Genomic DNA, 19389 nt, shown 5'->3' on the forward strand with positions numbered 1-19389 from the left:
GCCACCGTCTGCCCAGAGTGTGGAGGACACTCTACTTTATTTATTTTTTTGTTCATGGAAAAGTAGTCTCTCCTTATTATTATTATATTATTATTATTATCCGGTCTCAAAATCGGATGGGTGACAGAATTTGGTCTTACACTGTTTCGTATAAAAACCCACATTTAGTCTACTTCCTTCTTTGAAGCAATTGCTGCAAAAACAATCCACAGGATGAATACATTTAGACTTGTTTCCTACTTTATGATTTTCGACGATCAAATGCACCTTTCCAAACTGATACTGATGTGGATAGTGTGAACCTCTGATTAAAGTTGAATCTGCCAAAGTGGTGAACTGTTTCACATTGCACAGGGAGTGCAGGTATTGGGACATCATTATCAGTGGGTTATCAACGTATCATCACAAATTTCCTATATAGATACACTGTGTAACTGCTAGGTCACTTGGTCATTCCTAACTGAACAGAGACCTTTGGACAGCTCTCGAAGCTAAGACTTCTGCGGCATTTATTCTTAAATGTAAGAAGCCTGTATGGCTAATAATCAAAAATGAAAGAAAATTCTGCTTCATGTAGCACCAGATACATTAATCAATTTCTTTGTAATTATTTCTTTAACTGCAGTGCTCCTAAATGATTTGTTTTCATGGGTATTTTACCACTAAATACAAGATTACTACATTCATTTAACTGATGTTCACTTATACTTGGTTCAAATGAAATCCCACAAAATGTTGCCACCAAGCCTTTTCTGCACTGCCACATTCTTCCATAATCTACAAAGTAAACATTTGCTTTATTGACTCACCTCATTTTCAAAACAGCTGACCCAACCTCGTGACAGTTTTTTCTCACAGGGAAATAAAGAAAAGGACACATTTAACTGGTTTCATCATATTAATCTTAAATATTTTCACAAGTCTGTTATATACAACGTAAGACCCCTCCCCGCACCCCAAAATAAAATAAACATAGTGGCAAAGATCCGTCAGCAAAGTCGGGACTGTACAATGATAAGTATACCATTATTAATGTGATGTTCAAGGTCATAGGTTAGAAGAGGTGCATTCCAAGTGTACATGAAGACTGTCATATTCTCAAATTGTAGCTTAGCGTCCTGGAGGGATCAATGAGGCCAGTGCTCTGTGCCAAAATATACACAACTATTCTTTTTCGCTTGGTTTCACCTGCAGCCATTTTCCAAATGGTATTCTGTTACAGTAACGTCAACATCATAGCTTCTCCTTTAAAAATAGTCAAATATTTATATACATATATATGTGTATATATTCTGCCAGTCCGTGATCATGTGTAAACGCTTCTGATAAATACTCTGCGTCATTTCATGGAGAGGGAGTTCATTCCTTTGGATGCTGATGCAGCTGCGTCTTTGGCTGTAAGCAGAAAATAAAAGATGTTACAATCAGCTGGACAACACTGCAAATCATTTCCTTTATTTATCCTCGAGAGATCAATTGAAGGGTGACCCTCATTTGCAATGACGTCCAGTAAAAACAACAATACAAACACAAAACGCAATGCAAAATACACAATAAGCTGACAAAAGGCGGGATCTTTAACATACACTTTTATACATACTATCTTGTGACAACGGGTTAATTTACCCATGATCTTGAGAAAAACAATAGGCCATTTTAATCAAGATCACAAGATAATTATGGACTTGAATAATATCATAAGCAATGAAGAGGAAATAAGCTCAGTTTTCTTGTTATCACATGATAGCGGCATTAGATATAATTGCAAGTGCGGCCGTTCCCTGCTTCCATAGGTAATCCATATGAAAAACATGGAAATAAAAAAAAGAGCACCTTTATGGTTTTGAAGTGTATAAAAAAAATCCTGGTGGTTGTTTTATTCCATAACACTGTGAACTGCTTTTGCTGCTTAGGTTTATGGACAATCAAGTTGGAGGTCAGATTCATGCTTATGTTTCACTGTCTAACGTTACAAGACAAAAGGCTTTTATGATGAGGACTGACCACTGTGTCTGACAAACGGCATGTTAGCCTACCTTGGAGGACAAGTTTAGAAACAGTTTTTAAGATTCATGAAAGGCTTTGAGGCTCATTTTTTATATATTCTGAACCCGTCAATACACAACACAAAATAATAACCCCTGTTTTTTTGTGAGGATAATAATAATGATAAGCTTTTATGGCCACATCAGGGTTCTAATTAGGTTATCAGGTCATAAAGTGTGCAGTATATTCCTGGTTTAGGGTATTCAATATCTGCATGCCTTTTAATTCAATATTCACTTTATGTTAATGATAATTTCATTATTAACTGTTTTGCTTACCTTTTTTCTCTTCTTCTTTCTTTTTTGCTGCATCTTCTCTCTGTTTCCTGATAATGGCGAGGCGTGCGAGGTCAGCTTTGGCCTGGTCCGTCTTCCCTGCCAAGTGCATCTTCATGTAGCGCTCCTTCGCTTTCTGCTTCTCAATCTCCTCTCTGTGGGACAAAGAGACACAAGGAAAGTCGCTGTTAACCATTTTTGACTGGGGATTATATATAACATCCCAACAGCCTTTTAGTTTTAATCTTCCAATTGTTACATGCAGGGCTTTCCTCACAGGCTATGCCACTGTGCCGCCATTCTCTTGCGAAGCACCATCACACCACTTCCTTACTAGGGTGGTAACATCCTAATTTTTTCAGAAGTTTTATCCCACAGAATACAAAATAGGCTTCTAAAATGCATTTCTAAACACATTTTGACATTTCTAGTACATGAAATAAAAGATAGTTGCGCTCAGTATCAGTGTTCCATAGGGCTGGGTATCGTTCAAAACCTTTTGATAATTATACAGATACCGGTTTGGTGCTTGAACGATACTTTTATCAATAGCGATTTTATGAAATCCTCTTTAAGAAGATGACATAAAAGGGATAGTTCAGTATATTTTAAATGGGGTTGTATGAGGTACTTATGCATAGTTTGACTGTTACCTTATGGAGATGGCGGTCAGCACAGTCACACTTTAAGAAGTTTGTGGGAGACGTGGTTGTAGCAGAAGTCAGCCTTGTACTGTTGCAGAGGGGGCCAGAAGAAAAAAGTTGTTTCTCCACATATATAAATGCTAACCTTAAACCTAAATATTTGTGCGCTAAACTGAGATTTTTTTCCACAGCTTTAGTTTGCCGACAGCATTATTTCTTTGTTTTCTTGTGTCTCTTGAATACCCTAATCTGCAGGAGCTCTGATTTAGCAGCAGCTGTCCGGCAGCAAACTAAAGGTTGAACTAGGTTTTAGTTTAGAATTTATATATGTGGAGATTTTTTTTCCCCTTTTGGCCCCCACTGCAACAGTACAAGGCTGACTTCTGCTACAGCAACATCTCCCCCAAACTCCTTATAGTGACTTTGCTGATCACCCTTCTCCATAAGGGAACACACAAACTATGTCTGTGTACCCCATACAGCCCCACTTCAAAAATACTGAACTATCCCTTTAAACATTATGGTAAAAAAATAAATATATATCAGCTTCTTGGCATTTTTACCCTATATCCTGAGCCGCTGCTCCAACAAAATATACAAAACAATTAAGTCCCAATTAAGCACTGATTCAATATGACTGATTTTGACATGAAAGCACACACCTCTCTCTCCTCGATAGCTGCTTGGGCTCATCCACCTCGATCTGCGTCACCTTTTTGTTCTTCTGAGCCACCCTGTTGGGGTTCTCGATTTCTATCAATCCCTCCACGCCCGCTCTCCTCCTCTGCAAACACATCACAACAGCTCATTCAGATAAAACTGAAACACCGGTTATTGCCCCTGATAAATTAATTCCAGGGATTAACCAATACTTGGGTGACCTATGCCAGTCTGTCAAACCTAGCCTAAGAAACCTCTGTGTTATTTTTGACAAAGACATGTCATTAGTGCAGCACTGCAAACAGCTAACCAGGAACTGCTTTTTTCAGCTAAGGAACATCTCTAAACTCAGGCAAATGGTGTCACAAAATGATTTAGAGCTGATCATTCATGCTTTTGTGTCTTCACGTTTAGACTATTGTAACAGTTTGTTTTCATGTCTAAACAAGAAGGAGCTGTCTCGCCTGCAGTTAGTGCAAAATTCTGCAGCGAGAATTCTGACCCGCTCTAATAGGAGGACTCACATATCCCCTATTCTAAAAGCTCTGCATTGGCTGCCAGTGTCCTTTAGGACCAACTTTAAAATTCTGGTTCTAACTTTTAGAGCTTTGCATGATCAGGCTCCATCCTATATCAGTGATCTGATTCAGCCTTACACCCCTGCTAGGGCTCTGAGGTCCGTGGAGCAGAAACTGCTGATGGTTCCACGTACTCGTTTGCGGACCAGAGGTGACCGATCCTTCCAGGCTGTTGCTCCCAAGCTCTGGAACAATCTTCCCATCTCTCTGTGTTCAATAGAGTCTGTTGACGCTTTCAAACGTCAACTAAAAACCTATTTATTTGTACAGGCTTTTGCCTAATTTGTTATTGGGGCTGCTATGTTTATCATTGTATTGTCTTGGCCTTTTAAATGTATGTACAATTTTAATCTGTTGTTGCTTCCCATTGTGAAGCGTTTTGTGACCCTGGTCTGCGAAGGGCGCTCTATAAATAAAGTTTACTTACTTACTTACTTATTTACTTACTTACTTACTTACTTACTTACTTACTTACTTACTTACTTACTTACTTACTTACTTACTTACTTACTTACTTACAGTATACAGCGAGTGCTATGAACGTAGGGAAGAAAGGAATGACTACTATACATGTTCTTATGAAGAAAAAAAGTCGCAAGGTGCTTTACAGGTGCAGACAAAACACTAAATAATACTTTGTTATGTGAAACTGTGTTTGGTAAGAGAGCAAGGGATTAACAGGAGCAGTGTGACCTTACCGAGGAGTTTTCATCATCGCTGTCATCTGATCCTGATCCAGGTAGCTTCTCCTCTGCGATGTCAGTTGGAGTTACTCCCGATGCCTCTGCCTCTGCCTCAAGCTATAATACATACATGACAACCAAGAAGACAGACCAGACCAGACCAGACCGACCACACACACACACACACACACACACACACACACACACACACACACACACACACACACACACACACACACACACACACACACACACACACACACACAAACGAGACTGGTAAAACATTTGTAGTTACAACTGCCATACAACACATGTATGCAGTAGCCGCCCTTCAGTTCCTCTCCCCTGGCTCATGGATGCTTTTAGGTCTTCCACTGGCACTCCAGCGATGTTAAACACCAGGATCAGTTTACTCAAGTACAAGTTGAGTTGCATTTTGGGAAGTGTAGGATCCAGCCTTTTCTGGAGCTTGGCCAATAATTCAGCCAATAACCTACACACACATGATTGGGCTACATCATGTCTTCATAATATGGATGCATACACTGACTGACCTTTTTCCTCTCCTTCTCTTCCTTCATCTGGGCGTCTATCTCATCAGGGCTGGTGTAAGTCCGCATGCGACCCTTGTGGCCACCTTTCCTACCTGCAACGATGACCATGGTGAAACATAACATGAAGCACAGTGCACGCAGAGATTTGGGTTGGCTGTTTGTTGTTGTGTGGCTCACGGATGCACAAACGCTGACCAACAACAACATGTAGCAGGTTTTAAGAATCATGCTTACCTCCTCTCGGCATCTTGACAAACAAATTATTTTCTTATAAACTCCCTGAGATGTAAACAGTGACAGTAAACATAGGAAGGCAGCGGCACTGGCTGACAGCTGGCTAAACTCTCAGTCGGGATGAGAAACACAATACTCTGAGAAGTTCAAATATTTGCCTTTGAAAAAATCTTCAATACACGGGATACCCAAGCATTTAGTATACACAAGTGCTGCTGCAAACCAAATGATGGTTATATGTGCATGTAATGGCACAGTTTCCTAAATAATTATGTAAGTTATGAAGTAAAAGAGATTTAAATATTTTGTTTATCCTGAGGCAACATTGCTACTGTGCTGAAGTGATGCAATACGCCAGGAACGAAATAAAGACTTACGATTTGGTTACATCTCAGCTAACATGTTTAAGCTGACCCAGAAAAATATTAGCAATAGCGTATGTGACGCATGGACGATGTGGCGAGTTAGTCCAAGAGAATATTTAACAAGTTACTAAACGAGTGTGTTTATTTCGGGTGGTGACGTCGCGCGAGAGACGAGAAGTTGAAACGGACCCCCGGGTGACGTCAAATTAAAGCGCGAGAGACGCTCGCTGAATCCAGAAACGAAAACAGCGAGCCTTTTGTTACTATTTTTTGGGAGTTTTACAAAACAGAGCAAAATGCCGAAAGTAAAGAGGAGTCGGAAGCCGCCCCCAGACGGATGGGAGCTGATTGAGCCCACTTTGGATGAGCTGGATCAGAAAATGAGAGAAGGTGAGCCTGTTGAACAAGATACATTTGGCTCCTCACAACTCAGCCGCTGGTGAACAATGAAGGCCGTCACTCCACATTTCCCTTAACTGTCGACTGATTCACATTCACTTTTATTTTACATCTGATTGATCCCTTAGTGGTCCTCGTAAAACAAGTGGTGTCCTTTTTTTCAAACCGGATACACTAGTTGATTAACACGAGTGTTAATCAGCCCAGTGTTAATCAGCCCAGTCTGCAGCCCAGTCAGATTAAAATGTTAATTTCCATATTTTGACTTATTTTATGTTTTGTAAAGCAGATTTATTTAAAAAAAGATATGCCCCAACACTGTGACCAAATATGGTATCTAAACATCACTGAGTATAACGAGTTTTGACAAATGAGTACACTAGTTGATTAACATGAAAATTAATTCAACTGATAAGGTATTTGTAGCTCATTTTGTGTTTCTAAAGTAGACTGTCAAAAATATATGTATCGGATGTGGCATTAATATCCTTGGCACTATTCACGGCTAGACCAGAATGGTGTTTTAATTACCTCAGCGAGTGCATTACTGATTTGAATTTCTGCTTACCCACTCAAAACGTCCTGATTTTCCTCTTTTTGTCCCAGCTGAAACAGAACCTCATGAGGGAAAGAGAAAGGTGGAGTCCCTTTGGCCAATCTTCAGGCTGCATCATCAGCGGAGCCGATACATCTACGACCTTTTCTACAAAAGGAAAGCCATCAGCAGAGGTAGACGGTCTTCCATCCATCCATTGAACTACGTGACATCCAATGTTTCCCATTTCTTCTTCATATCTACCCATTCTGTATACTTTAGCATTTGATCCTTTCTTGTAATGCAAAATTACATATTTGGTATCTGTGGAAACTTGACGAAATATTAGAATCAGGGTCTGAGCTTGAATAACAATAAATCTCTCCAAAATCATGTAATGGCTTGCCAAAGGATCTGTGAAGTTTATTAGATTTCCGGCAATTTTATGCCATACTTCCACCTTTCCTTATACATTTACTTATAAGTAACAGTTTTTCGAGAATTCTAAAGTTTCCAAGTCCCTATGACTAAGATTCAGGTGCTGTGCAGCGCCTTTGCCCTCTTGAAGGAATTGCTATTTTTTCTTCCTTTTTATAATTTCTGTATTTGCACATGAGCAGACATCGGAATTGAAACCTTGAGTACTTGATGACAAAGCTGTGTTGTCTTTCTGTGTGTGTCTCCTGACAGAGCTGTATGAGTACTGTATAAAGGAAGGCTACGCAGACAAGAACCTGATTGCCAAGTGGAAGAAGCAGGGCTACGAGAACCTGTGCTGCCTGCGTTGCATCCAATCGCGAGACACCAACTTTGGAACCAACTGCATCTGCAGAGTCCCCAAGAGCAAGCTGGAAGTCGTAAGTCTGACTGTTCAAAGTGTATGCTTCCCTTTTGCTTAGCATGGGACAAAAAGAGGGCGACTGTGGCTCAGTTGGTAGAGCGGGTCGGCTGATGATCAAAGGGTTGGAGGTTCGATCCCCGCCCTGCCACCTGTGTCATGGTTGTTGTGTCCTTGGGCAAGACACTTCACCCACCTTGCCTCGTGTGAATGTCGATAGTTAGCTTGCTATCGGTGTATGAATGTGTGTGTGAATGGTAACGTGGGAAAGGAAAACAGGTCTCCCTTGCAAAAGAGTCTCCGGTCTCAATGGGATTTACCTGTATAAATAAAGGTTTAAAAAAAAAAAAAAAAAGCATGATTCCTGCTCAGATCTTCACAAACATGAGCACAGACAGTACAAATACACAAAAAAATTGCCCAAAGGCTGGCACTGTGTAAATATTCATTAATCATTGACATGCTGTGTGCGACTACAGGAAGCCCCTGCCAAGGAAAACGAAGCCTACAGGATTCACTGTCAAACTTGTTATAATGTCAGAGGCCCTTCTTCCATTTGATAATTAAAATCCAAACAGCCAAGCAAGTCGTACTCTGAGGCTGTACTTTGACATAAATGAATGTCTACTCTGTATGTTGCTGCTAGAGAAAAGGTCGGAGGATCAGCAGAGTCAGAACTTGATGATCGATCTTTAACTACCTTATCTAGTAGTTGAGAGAGACTAACAGACCAACAATATTTGGAGAGTATTGCATTTAGCATGGCTGAAACAAGTACAAATTTAAAAAAAGAAACGACAAAGAAACGAAAGAGTGGCTTTTTAAGTTTGCATTGCTCCCTTCATTTCAAGAATAAAAAAAAAATGCTCAAATGGAAAGGATAAAAAATGTATAGCATGCACAGAGCCATTTCAGTTTGAACTCAAAGGTGTTTTTTCTTGTTCTCTTTTCAAGCAGAAAACCGGGCAATATTGCTGCTTGAATTATTAAGTCAGGAACATCTGCATGCCAGTTGTAACTAACATTTTTAGAAATGGGTTTTAGGATTTAGGAACATAATATTTTAATAAAGGAAGGAATTACAGTTAACTTCTTAAATGTTGAGATTGTTTGCATGTAAGATGGAATGTTAAATCATGCTGTTTTTTTTTTCTCTCTCTACAGGGGAGGATCATTGAATGCACCCACTGTGGATGCAGAGGGTGCTCTGGCTGAGTGCAGTTTTTGGACATCTGGTCAATTTTCAATTGTGCTCAACCCAGCCTCCATCTGTGATCTCTCTCTCAACCCCAAACGTATCCTTGTCTTATTTCAGTCACCTGCATCAGAAACAAATGGCTGACATCTTCACCGTCAACTTCATTCTCAGCTGCATTTATAGGAGGCGGTGTTTGGTACGCTGCTCCTTTTAACACAGTGGAGCAAAGGAGGACAGTGAGAGGGCCCATTTTGTATTAATTCCATTTGTTTTTCTGCATGTTTTTTTTTATTTTATATTTGGAGCCCTCAACTAATAGTGTAAAGCAGGAAGTTGCGGTTTGCTGTTTCTGGATCAGGACTGTCATTCTAGCTAGTCATACCCACTGTGAAGCTCATCTAAAAAATTTAATGCGTTTCATTTCATTGGAAAAAGGGCTTGGTCAGAAACGATTTTGTTTGGAATGTCATTGTTTTAACCCTTGAAATGTTTTCTTCATTATTGTGCTTGTCTGATTTTCAATAAAACAATTCAGATTTACTTGCTTTTGTGTATTTTGTGATTCAAGGAAAGAGTTCAGAAGAATTCATATAACTATTTAAAAAGAAAGAAAAAGCCCATTACTGACCATAGAGGGTGGTTTGTTAAAGTTTCTTTTAGTGGCATAAAACACTTGAAGGTTGATGAAGACTAAAGCATTTTTTTGCATGTAGTGATCATCTTTATATTTATTGTTTCAATGTCTCAGTTCCTTTTTACAAAAGTGAGATAAGGTGTCGAAGCCAAAATTATTTGCCTTAATATGTCTGAACTGGAGCTTCATGACTATGAAAAAAAGCCAAATTCTATTGGAGTGAATATTCCCAAATTCAATCATAACATGGTAACATGGTTTTACTACAGAAGTTTAAAATAAACACAGTCGCTCTTGATTAACTTGTTTCCATGCTATTTTGACTATAATTTACAGAAAAAAATAGACTTGTGGCATAGATCTTCCCACTGAGGATTTACTGATATTCAATTTGTGGTGTTTTGTCATTATCTGAGGCACAGATGTGGAAGATCATTCCTCCTCACTAAATTATGCCCTGACACTGCACCGCTGTGAAAATACTGACCTCAGGCCAGCTGATGGTATGTTCAACTGCCCCTCTGTTTAGCCTTGCAGGATCACAAAGAAGCTGCTGAAGAACAAGCACCTTTTGAATCAGAGGCATATCTGCATTGAATGTAGCCTGTTTCATTTGAGTATTGTTGCAAAAGTACATCATCATTAAACTTTATGGTATTTTCCCTCCAGTCCACCCACCACTGTCTGCTGCTCCAGAAGGCCAATTAGATGTTTTTACACATGGGCATCAGTTATTCATCACACCTCATATGCTCACACATCGATCACCGCTAAAGCAAGTCACACAGACGCGTGTCTCTGTTGTTGGACTTGATGTTCAATGTACCTTCCATCATCTCAGTGAACTCCACATGATCACCTAACTCCTGCATTACCCAAGGCAGACAGACAGACAAAAAGACAAAAACCGATGGACTGGATTAAAATAATTTAATGGATTAAATTGATATAAACATTAAAATGAAAGCATCAAGACATTCACAGCGTGCTTTAATCACTGGCAAACTATTCACGCCGTCTCACAGTGTTGAAGAGAGCAGGACGGCCTCTCACGGTGAGATACAAAGGGTACACATGATATGGCAACATAAGGACACTGAGTGACGACATGTTAAGCACACTGTGGTATGGCTTTTAGAGATTACATTCACCTTTTTTTTGCAGTACAGCAATGATACCGAAAGAAAGATTTGCTGTAACATCTGAGCAGCAAAAATGTTTACTCAAGCAGTAAAACAAAGACGGCACATGTGGTTAAAAAAAAAAGAACGATGCCCAAATTATACTAAACAAAAAGATAGATTAGTTGGATTAAAAAAAAAGGTTCCTATTAATAGTAAGAAGCAAATGCCTTGTTCATAGCAGGAAGGGATCCCACATTGTTCAATCTTTCACATTAAAATTCTACCCATTCAGTCACAAGCACAGTAACCATCCTAGATACAGAATTAAAGCTCCATCACCGACGCCAGTGAAATCTTTAATACTATCTTAGAAACATCTTTATTGTTGTCCCACTGGTCCTACTCAGGACAGCCTCCAAAAAGAAAATCTTGGTGTACTCAGCAAAATGATCCTAATCCTAATTTAGTCTTTAAGTAATAAATAAAAACATTTCTTTATAGCACACATCCAGTGAAACCGTAAAGAAAATAAATAGATAGGCAACTGTTCTGTTCTGAAATCCATTTTTCCACAATAAAATCTACACAAACACAACAACATCACTGTCTCGGCAACATAGTCCCAAACTATTCAGCATCTGCTCCAAGTAGGTTCACCCCAACATTACGAAACAGATATTTTATCAATACGGTGATTCACCCCGTAACAAGACGGTCTCATGCTAACACCACAATACTTTCACACAACTGTAAGACAACAGTGAAATTCAATACATTTAGGTTAAATAGCTTTAAAATGTTTCTTGCTGGGTGAGTAATATTCATGGGAAAATGCTTGCCAGAAGGCCAAGGTGAGGGTGTGTGTGTTTGTGTGCCTGTGCGTATGTCTGTTGACATTATTCCCCTGGACATGCAATATTACGTAGAGCCGAAGGGGTACAAATTCACACAGCAAATACTCCTCATGCATCACAACCTGAAAGCAGCCTCTGGGAATGTTTACTTTGTGGTCTCAAAGGTCAAATCTACTCGGTTAAAAAAACATTTTGTCAACATTGTTCGGAACAAAACAGATATTCATCCGTTAACGCAGGAATGTACGTTACATGAACAGGGAAGAAAGGCCTTTTGAAGTAATGTGATAGTTTTCAAACGGGAAGGCATGTCATAAAGCCAGCATTAACATTTCTGTTTATGTGGTACTAATGAGGTTTCATGGACAGATTAAGAGAGACGTCTGTTCCTCGCAGGCAGAAAATGTCAGCATACACACATATAACAATTCTGATAAACATGTTTACATACAGCTGAGATGAGATTAATAGCTGACAAACTGCTCAGTGATTGGTGGGATTTAATTTTTTAGCGAGGGCAGAGAACAGACAGCAATGTTGGATTGAGTTTTATAAAATGAAATGCGTGCATGCGTGTGTGTTTGCGTGTGTGTGTGTGTGTGTGTGTGTGTGTGTGTGTGTGTGTGTGTGTGTGTGTGTGTGTGTGTGTGTGTGTGTGTGTGTGAGGGCTGACCTTCAACAAACCAGTGCAAGCACACCAATTACTCAAAAGGACAATAAGTAGTACCGACCTTCGTCCATTCTGCAATGTATTTTCAACATGCTCTGGACCAAATACACACAAGTAAAACACTCACTAACATTCACGACTCCTCCATCTCTGTCTCCCTGTTCCTGCACACAGAGGAAAGAGCCAGATCAAAGGAAAAGACAGCAAGGCAGAGAGAGATTACACATATAAAACATAAACCAGTTCAGAGTTTGTCTTGTAACTAAAACGACCCTTTTAAGATCTCCATTGGTCCATTAAAAACTAAAGGTGTTAGGGAATCGTCCTCCCTGTATAATATCAGATTTTGTATAAAACGCTGGTGGTGTAGTTAAAACTAAAACAGGTTGCTGCTGCTGCACTGCTCCCGGTGGCAGGCTGTAAGTACTGTTGAGTGATGAGCTGGCTGAGGTAGAGCAGTATCAGGCTGTCCTCGTCGCTCAGCCCCAGCTGCTCCTGCAGGAAGCAGCGGCGTCGACCCTCCACTACCTCGGGCCCCTCTGTGGAGCTGACTGGCAGGTGGAGGTGGTGAGTGAAGGTGAACAGGAAGGCCTTGGATGCTAGGCGACAGAGCGTGCTCTGTAGGTGAAGGAAGTAGGTGGAGCCACGGCGGATGGAGGTGCGGTGGTCGGCTATGTTTGCAAGGAGTCGCCCACGATAAGGCGGACAGCGCAATGTCCTCTGGTCGGCGTCCAGGATGGAGATGTAGCGACTGTGACGGGACAAGGAGTAGAGCATGCTGGAGCCCACAGGGGACGCTACTCTGTGGGGGACAGACAGACAGACAGATAATGGTATCTTTGTCTAGAACCGTACCACTTGAGGGCAGTGAGAAAATTATTAAAATATCAAATTTTGCACATTGCAATATGATTAGCTTTTTTGGGTGACCAGAAGTATGTGCAACCACTCAAATTGAAAGTATTTGTCTGGACAGAGGATCCAAATCAACAAGGTAAGGGTGTAAAGGTGAAGAGAATCACCAGCTCGATGTGTCCCAGTGGTGTCACGACTAAGGAAAGTTTTGAATACAACCAGGATTCTCCTCACATTTATTTTCTTAGTCAGTTCTTACATTCAACCATGTAGTAGTAGAATATGTGAAAATCATACAATTGACATGGCCTTCCCTTAAGTGTGTGACAAAATGGAAAATAAAAAATATTGCATAGTTTGGGAGAGTTGACATCTCACTCTGTCGTGCATAAAATAAGAGAATAGAGAAGGGAAAAAAAGAAGTTCAAGGACAGATGTGAGGCTGCATGTTAAATGGTTTGAATAGTTGTTTGTGTGAGTCATCGAGTCAGACCAGATTAGCAATGCTACAGAAATGTGCGAGAGAAATAAACTTCACACTGATTGAGGTTGTGTGAGAATCACGGTAAATGTCACGGTAAACCCAATGTTGGTAAAATATCCCATCATCATAATTTGTGTTGGTTAAAGGAATATTAATTTTTTACCTCATTCTCTGGCTAGAGAAAAGAGGACAGAAACCGTTCCTGTAAATCTGCGTGCATTTTTGACGAAGAAATGGGCATAGTCATCCAGGTTAAGTTAGCTCAAACGCTGGTATTCAAGGTTAGATTAGATTTTAGATTTCTTTATTTAAAAGGGACAGCGCACATTAATAAACATGAGCACCAAAGTTCAACATGTAAATGTGCCAGATTTAGCCATGCAGGCTCATTTTCACCTGTAGCAGGTAGAAAAGAAAAAAATAAACATTAAAAAGAGAAAGATACAAAAATATAACACATAAGCACAAAAACAAAATGACACAAGCACAGACAAGTAAAATGACACAATCACTTTTCCACAAGCACCCAAAGAAAAACAAAAAGCACAGACAAGGAGCACACAAGCGGCATGAACGCAGACAAAAAACACACAAGCACAAACAAGGGCATACAGACAAGGAGCACAAACCCAGACACAAACACAACCAGCAAACACAAAGACAAACACACTATCCCAGATGATCATGGACGCATACCTGATCCGTCAGTAACCAGTTTTTTATAGATTTTGTGAAGGATTTGGTTGAATGTTCCTTAGTTCTGTGGGTATAGTATTCCAATGTGCTGCTCGATAGGAAAAGGCTGACTGCCCAAAATAACTTTTTCTAAATGGTATTTTACAATCCCCTCTTGTTGATGCTCTGGTGGAAGAGTTTACATTTTGTTTAACAAATTCCTTTAGCCGAGGGGGAGCCATACCATGAAAGATTTTATATACAAGTAGAATGTCTGCCAGCTTAATCATATTTTATCAAGATTTTACAATGGTGATATAAATTAGATTTTTTATCTAGCGTTTTCAAGGCCTGTTTAAAACGTGTTTCAACTGAGCGTAATGTGGTTCGTCCTGCCTGTGACCAGCTGGTAAGACAGTAATTAATATGTGAGAAAATCATAGCATGAAGGTACGAGGTTAAGAAAAACTAATTTCACCGTGGTGATGGATTAGTGAGCCATCACAGGCACTTCCTGGTTTCTTTTTAGTATGTTTCTGATTCAGGTTATGTCATAACCTGTAAAAGATATAGAGCGTAACATACCGTGGTAAATTAATAAGTCCCAACAAGCACACCGGAGTGTTAAGTGATGTTGTAAAGTTTATCTATTGACTGTCGGCAGAGATGCTCCCCTTGACTAACAGTGTTTGAACTAAGCTAATTTGGATGAGCAACCTATGCCCATTTCTTCATAAAAAATACATGCGGTTCAAAGAGCGGTTTCTGGCACCTTTTCTTGAGCCGGAGGTCCGGAGAGTGAGGTAAAAAGCAAAAAAAATTATATTAAACTATTCCTATAAGTCACATATTGTGCTAATTTTCAGGTTCGAAATTGTAATTTGGATTTATACTACAAACTGTTTTCATGTTTTCAGTGGCCAAAAAACCCCAAAAAATTTTAAACGCTACATTTTAGAACCTGTCTCCTTAAGCTCTTCCTTCCGAAAAGCCCAGTCTTCTCTAACTGGCCCTAAATCTAACTGACAATTAGATTGAGGGGTATCTGGGGGTGTGCTTATCACAGGTGGAAGTTGTGCTAAGTTAGGTTGGTAATGAGGGGGCATGGCTTCTTCCCTTTTTGACATCAGAAGGGGAAGAGAAATCTGACTGGGATTTTTGAAAAAGGTTTTCAGAAAAGGTGGAAGTGGAGAAAAAGAGCAAGTTGAATTTTCTCTTACTTTGAGAGTATCTAGACCCATATTAATGTTGGTAAACATAAGAAAGTGCATATTCCATAAAAGGTGACCTTTAAACATAGACATCATTTGGAAATACCTCTGCAATCCGATGAGTTTCCACCTCTGCAGGTCAGTAAGTGTATAGGGGCAAGACAGCCAGGCTTGAACCCTCTCTCCACACTTCCCGGGACCAGGAACAAAGAGGGACAGCGCGTTGACAAGTCGGCGGACTCTCCCCTCATCTGCCCCGAGCACCACCAGGGTTCTGCCGCTCAGCAGACACCACAGAGCTTGCATGGCAAATGGGTACTGTCGCACAAACCTCAATGCTCCCTGTCCGGCCTTCTTCTTGTGACGCAGGGTCACCACCCCCCCGTAGCTAAGCGGTGAGCCAGCCCGGTCAGACCCTGTGGAAACACTCATGGTACAGTCTGACCCATCCTCCACTGAGATACGGGAAACGGTATCTCCTAGGTTCCCCAATGGCAGCTCCAGCCCAGCTGCTGGGCTTTCTGAGCATGGAGAACCCACAGTGTAGTCATTCTGGAGTGGAAGAAGGGCATGGGGCTCTTGGTTGACTACCAAGGCTTGACAGGGCTGTGGTTGAGCGCTTTGGCCAAGACGAGGCAACGCGTCTGCTGGGTCAGAAGCCTCATAAAGGAAACCCTCTTGTGCCATACAGCACGCTGTGTCTATTGGAACCAAGTCAGACCCCATCTCACAAGCCCCATCGGTTACTCCCTCACACTCCTCCTCGTTGCCGGCCTCCAGCTCTGACACCACTTCCAGCAAAGACACCGGCGTCTGGTCTCCCCCACTGTCCTCCCCAGCAGTGGTCTCTATGTCTTCACTGCTGCTCTCCCTTTCCAGGTCAGTGTTATGGTCAGGGTCTGGCATCAGGTCAAAATCCAGATCTGGAGCTTCTGACTTCATACTATCAAGATTCGGTTCCCTCTCTGCTTGACCCATCCCGCTCTTGTCACTGCTTAAGCTTCCCTTGGTCTCCTCGGAGCTCTCCTGGGTCTCCAGAGTCTGGTCTGATGGCGAAGACTCCAGATGGCTCTCAACAAGCCCAAGCTCACTCTCTTGAGTATGGCTGGTCTCAGATGCCGGGTCTGAAGGATCTGGAGGTTCCAGAGCATCTAGCTCTAAAGGTTCTGGTCCAAGTACAATAGGAGGCGGATTCAAAAACATACAGTTATCTACAGCATGATTCACAGCACAGAATGGTCTTAGTGTTCCCCCTTCGTCCTCGTCTTCACCACAAAGGTCCTCCTCGAACAGGAAATTGGTAACCATCTGTTTCCTGCGTAGCGCCCTGTCTAGGCGGCATGTGTGCAGGTAACACAGGTCCCCCCGGAAACTCCTCTCAGTTTCCTTCAGGAGCTCTACGGTGGCCTCGTAGAAATTATCATTGCACAGCTCTCGCAGGGTCTTGAGGCGCTTGTCGAAACACTTTGCAGACTTCCCTTTGACCATCTGGGGCGTGTAGGATGACCTGCGTTTGACGCCCTCCTCTTCCTCCGTGTCCACTTTCTCTGCACCTCCTTTCTCATTAATGTGACCCTGCCCTTCCTCCTCCTTCTCCCTTTTCTCACTGTATGCAAAGGGTTTGGAGAGCTTGGCATATTTGTCCAACACCTCCTCGCACTCATTCAAGCACTCAGTTATGCACTTTTGGCAGGTGACGGCATTAGGATCTCGTCGCGGACGGTGGTGGTAGTAGGTGATCTGTCTCAGCAGGTCTCTGTGTTCATAGATGCTCTTTTCCACGTTTGCAAGTTCGTTGGCCTTCTCCACGGCATGAGCAGAGTACATGCTTTGAGGCCCTGCCTCTCTCTGCAGGCCCTCCTCCTTCTGCAGCACAGAGTGAGTGTACCTGAGGAGGGGAAACACAGTAAGTGATTCACATGTTCATACATTGAAAAGGGTAAATAAAATGTTAAAACATCGGACTGATCAGATAGCACAAGGAACTATCTCAAAAACTTTTCAATAGATTCCTTCTCCGGAAGCATTAACGGCCTCCACAGAATGAATCCTAGTCATCTTCTGACTTCTCGTGCCAATATGACAATTAGTTCAAATTAGCAGTTTTCATGATTTTTCATTTAGCAATTTCAACAGCTTTAAATTTCAGTACCTTGGTTTGTGACCAAAAACCTGCCAAATTAATCACATCCCCAGTCACAAATGTACTCTGTGTTTTGGGCTTTTAGCAATTAGCAAATGGTAACATACTAGAACTATGATGGTGAATATGGAAAATATTACACCTGCAATATCAGCATTGTCACTGTGAGTAGGTAAACATGCTGACGTTAGCTTTTTAGCTCAGAGCACTACTTTGCCAGAGTCTCACAGAGCCTAGACTCTAGAGGCAGCCTCTTGTTCTTGTTGAACTGGATGTTATTATGTAAATTATTCTAATGTAATTAGCTCCAAGTTAAAGAGATCTCTCATAATATCTTTCTATATTTTGTTGCTGTAATTTAATTAGCTTGGACACATTCCCCAAAGACAAGTAAGTACTGTTTCCCAAGGCTGCATTACGAGCTGAACAATGCAAGCAATGTACATGGGAAAGTTTTAATAAAATTATCGGTAAGTCACACAGAGTCCTTGGAATCTGCTGGTACAATACAAGTATAGGAGCCCTGGATGGTTTCTGGGTGTACACTGTATGGGCAAATCATCAAGCCATGTAGTGTGTATTCTTTAACAGCAACTGGGAACCAACTGTAAGCATTGAAAATACACAGAGGGCAGTAAGCATTAGGTAGGGGTCGGGGTAAGGGGTTTACAGGAGGTTAAGGACACATTTTTGCCCAGTGGCCCTGAAACTGAATAATCTAGTTATGTTGTTACCATTGTTTCACAGATTATTCTATTCACCGACTAAAATTATTGGACAAAAGATTTCAGCTGATTCATATTGCAATATCCAAAATAGCAGTTATAAGTTCTTACTCCAGGTCCCGGAGCTTCCTCTGGAGTTCCTTGGCAAATGCTCTCCTGTTCCCAGCCTTCAGACACTCAGAAGCCTGTGAGAAGCGGAGGGACATCTCCTGAAACTGTAGCATGATTTTCCTCTCATCTGCCGAAACGTACGCCATACAGAACGGCCGCACAAAGCCCCTCGCCTCCAGGTCATAGAGCGTAAGGTGATGGACGTAGGCGAATGCCCCTTCCTTTGAGTCACCCAGCACAACCCGCGAGTCCTCCACAAAGCTGAGCCTCGGGTAGCCACTGCCGGGTGGATGCCCAACGAAGGAGGCCTGGTAGTCCACTGACATGATGCGCAGGGAGAAGTAGTTGAGATCGAAGGTGCCGCAGACTTTGGAGTCCTCAGGGATGGTGAGGAGAGGCTGAGGGCCCACCTGCTCAGAGAACTCAGAGATGAGGATGAAGTCTTTGGTGAACTTGGCATAGGAGGTTTTGGCCCACGGGTTGGAGTCAGCCAGAGGATGGAGGGGAATGGAGAACTCCTCGGGGATAGCCCACAAGTCGGGGCTTGTCTCCCCATATTCATCCTCTTTAGTGAAAGCCACCACGTCAGGTGAGCCTATCATAGTGGTGATGTTGAGCAAGGCATGAGAAACACAACACACAGTGCAGCACAAGTAGCCTTACTGTCATAAAACTGCTGTCAGTTCACAGCAGTGGAGGGCAGCCACATACAGTCCAGTCAGACTGACAATTCTGCGGTGCATTTGGTAGCGATGATACACATGTTGTATTTTCAGAGATGGAGAGGGTCTTCGAAAAAAATCAAGCTTAGTCTATACTAGGCTATATCATTAAAAAAAGAGGGGGTTCCCAAAGCAGAGTGGGCCCAAAATTCAGCTGCACCCTTGCAGGAGC

General features: G+C 41.7%; 3 protein-coding genes across 4 annotated transcripts; 1 reads left to right on the forward strand and 2 right to left on the reverse strand.

Moving 5' to 3' along the window:
• Positions 1-934: 934 nt before the first annotated feature.
• On the reverse strand, positions 935-6190 carry pdap1b (pdgfa associated protein 1b). Of its 2 annotated transcripts, none has more exons than XM_080043508.1 (6): positions 6052-6190; positions 5441-5532; positions 4902-5003; positions 3628-3749; positions 2325-2476; positions 935-1395 (listed from the first exon to the last, which is right to left on the reverse strand). In XM_080043508.1, exons 2-6 carry the CDS (start codon positions 5504-5506, stop codon positions 1340-1342), a joined length of 498 nt encoding a protein of 165 aa, XP_079899634.1. In that variant the 5' UTR covers positions 5507-5532; positions 6052-6190; the 3' UTR covers positions 935-1339. The 2 variants fall into 2 exon arrangements, with proteins under 2 accessions (XP_079899634.1, XP_079899633.1); XM_080043507.1 differs by lacking the exon at positions 6052-6190 and adding an exon at positions 5675-5803.
• Positions 6191-6257: 67 nt separating this feature from the next.
• Positions 6258-9549, forward strand: bud31 (BUD31 homolog). Its single transcript, XM_080044466.1, has 4 exons — positions 6258-6429; positions 7045-7167; positions 7664-7830; positions 8976-9549. Exons 1-4 carry the CDS (start codon positions 6336-6338, stop codon positions 9024-9026), a joined length of 435 nt encoding a protein of 144 aa, XP_079900592.1. The 5' UTR covers positions 6258-6335; the 3' UTR covers positions 9027-9549.
• Positions 9550-10636: 1087 nt separating this feature from the next.
• smcr8a (Smith-Magenis syndrome chromosome region, candidate 8a) lies at positions 10637-19097 on the reverse strand (the record flags this gene model as incomplete). Its single annotated transcript, XM_080043137.1, has 3 exons — positions 10637-13093; positions 15623-17404; positions 18496-19097. The coding sequence occupies 3 exons, from the start codon at positions 19095-19097 to the stop codon at positions 12631-12633; spliced, it is 2847 nt and encodes a 948-aa protein (XP_079899263.1). The 3' UTR covers positions 10637-12630.
• Between the last annotated feature and the right edge of the window lie 292 nt (positions 19098-19389).

Source organism: Ammodytes marinus (genome assembly GCF_949987685.1).
Source record: "Ammodytes marinus genome assembly, chromosome: 16".
In the NCBI taxonomy this organism is placed as follows: domain Eukaryota; kingdom Metazoa; phylum Chordata; class Actinopteri; order Uranoscopiformes; family Ammodytidae; genus Ammodytes; species Ammodytes marinus.

What these genes read in the sequence shown, in the direction of transcription:
- pdap1b (XM_080043507.1), bottom strand. An exon ending in GCGATGATGAAAACTCCTCG is followed by an intron (nt 3,750 to 4,901) that starts GTAAGGTCACAC and finishes ATGTGTTTGCAG; the next exon opens with AGGAGGAGAGCGGGCGTGGA. An exon ending in GAAAGAAGAAGAGAAAAAAG is followed by an intron (nt 1,396 to 2,324) that starts GTAAGCAAAACA and finishes TTCTGCTTACAG; the next exon opens with CCAAAGACGCAGCTGCATCA.
- bud31 (XM_080044466.1), top strand. Translation starts at nt 6,336, where the DNA reads ATGCCGAAAGTAAAGAGGAGTCGGAAGCCGCCCCCAGACGGATGGGAG. An exon ending in GGATCAGAAAATGAGAGAAG is followed by an intron (nt 6,430 to 7,044) that starts GTGAGCCTGTTG and finishes TTTTTGTCCCAG; the next exon opens with CTGAAACAGAACCTCATGAG. An exon ending in CCAAGAGCAAGCTGGAAGTC is followed by an intron (nt 7,831 to 8,975) that starts GTAAGTCTGACT and finishes CTCTCTCTACAG; the next exon opens with GGGAGGATCATTGAATGCAC.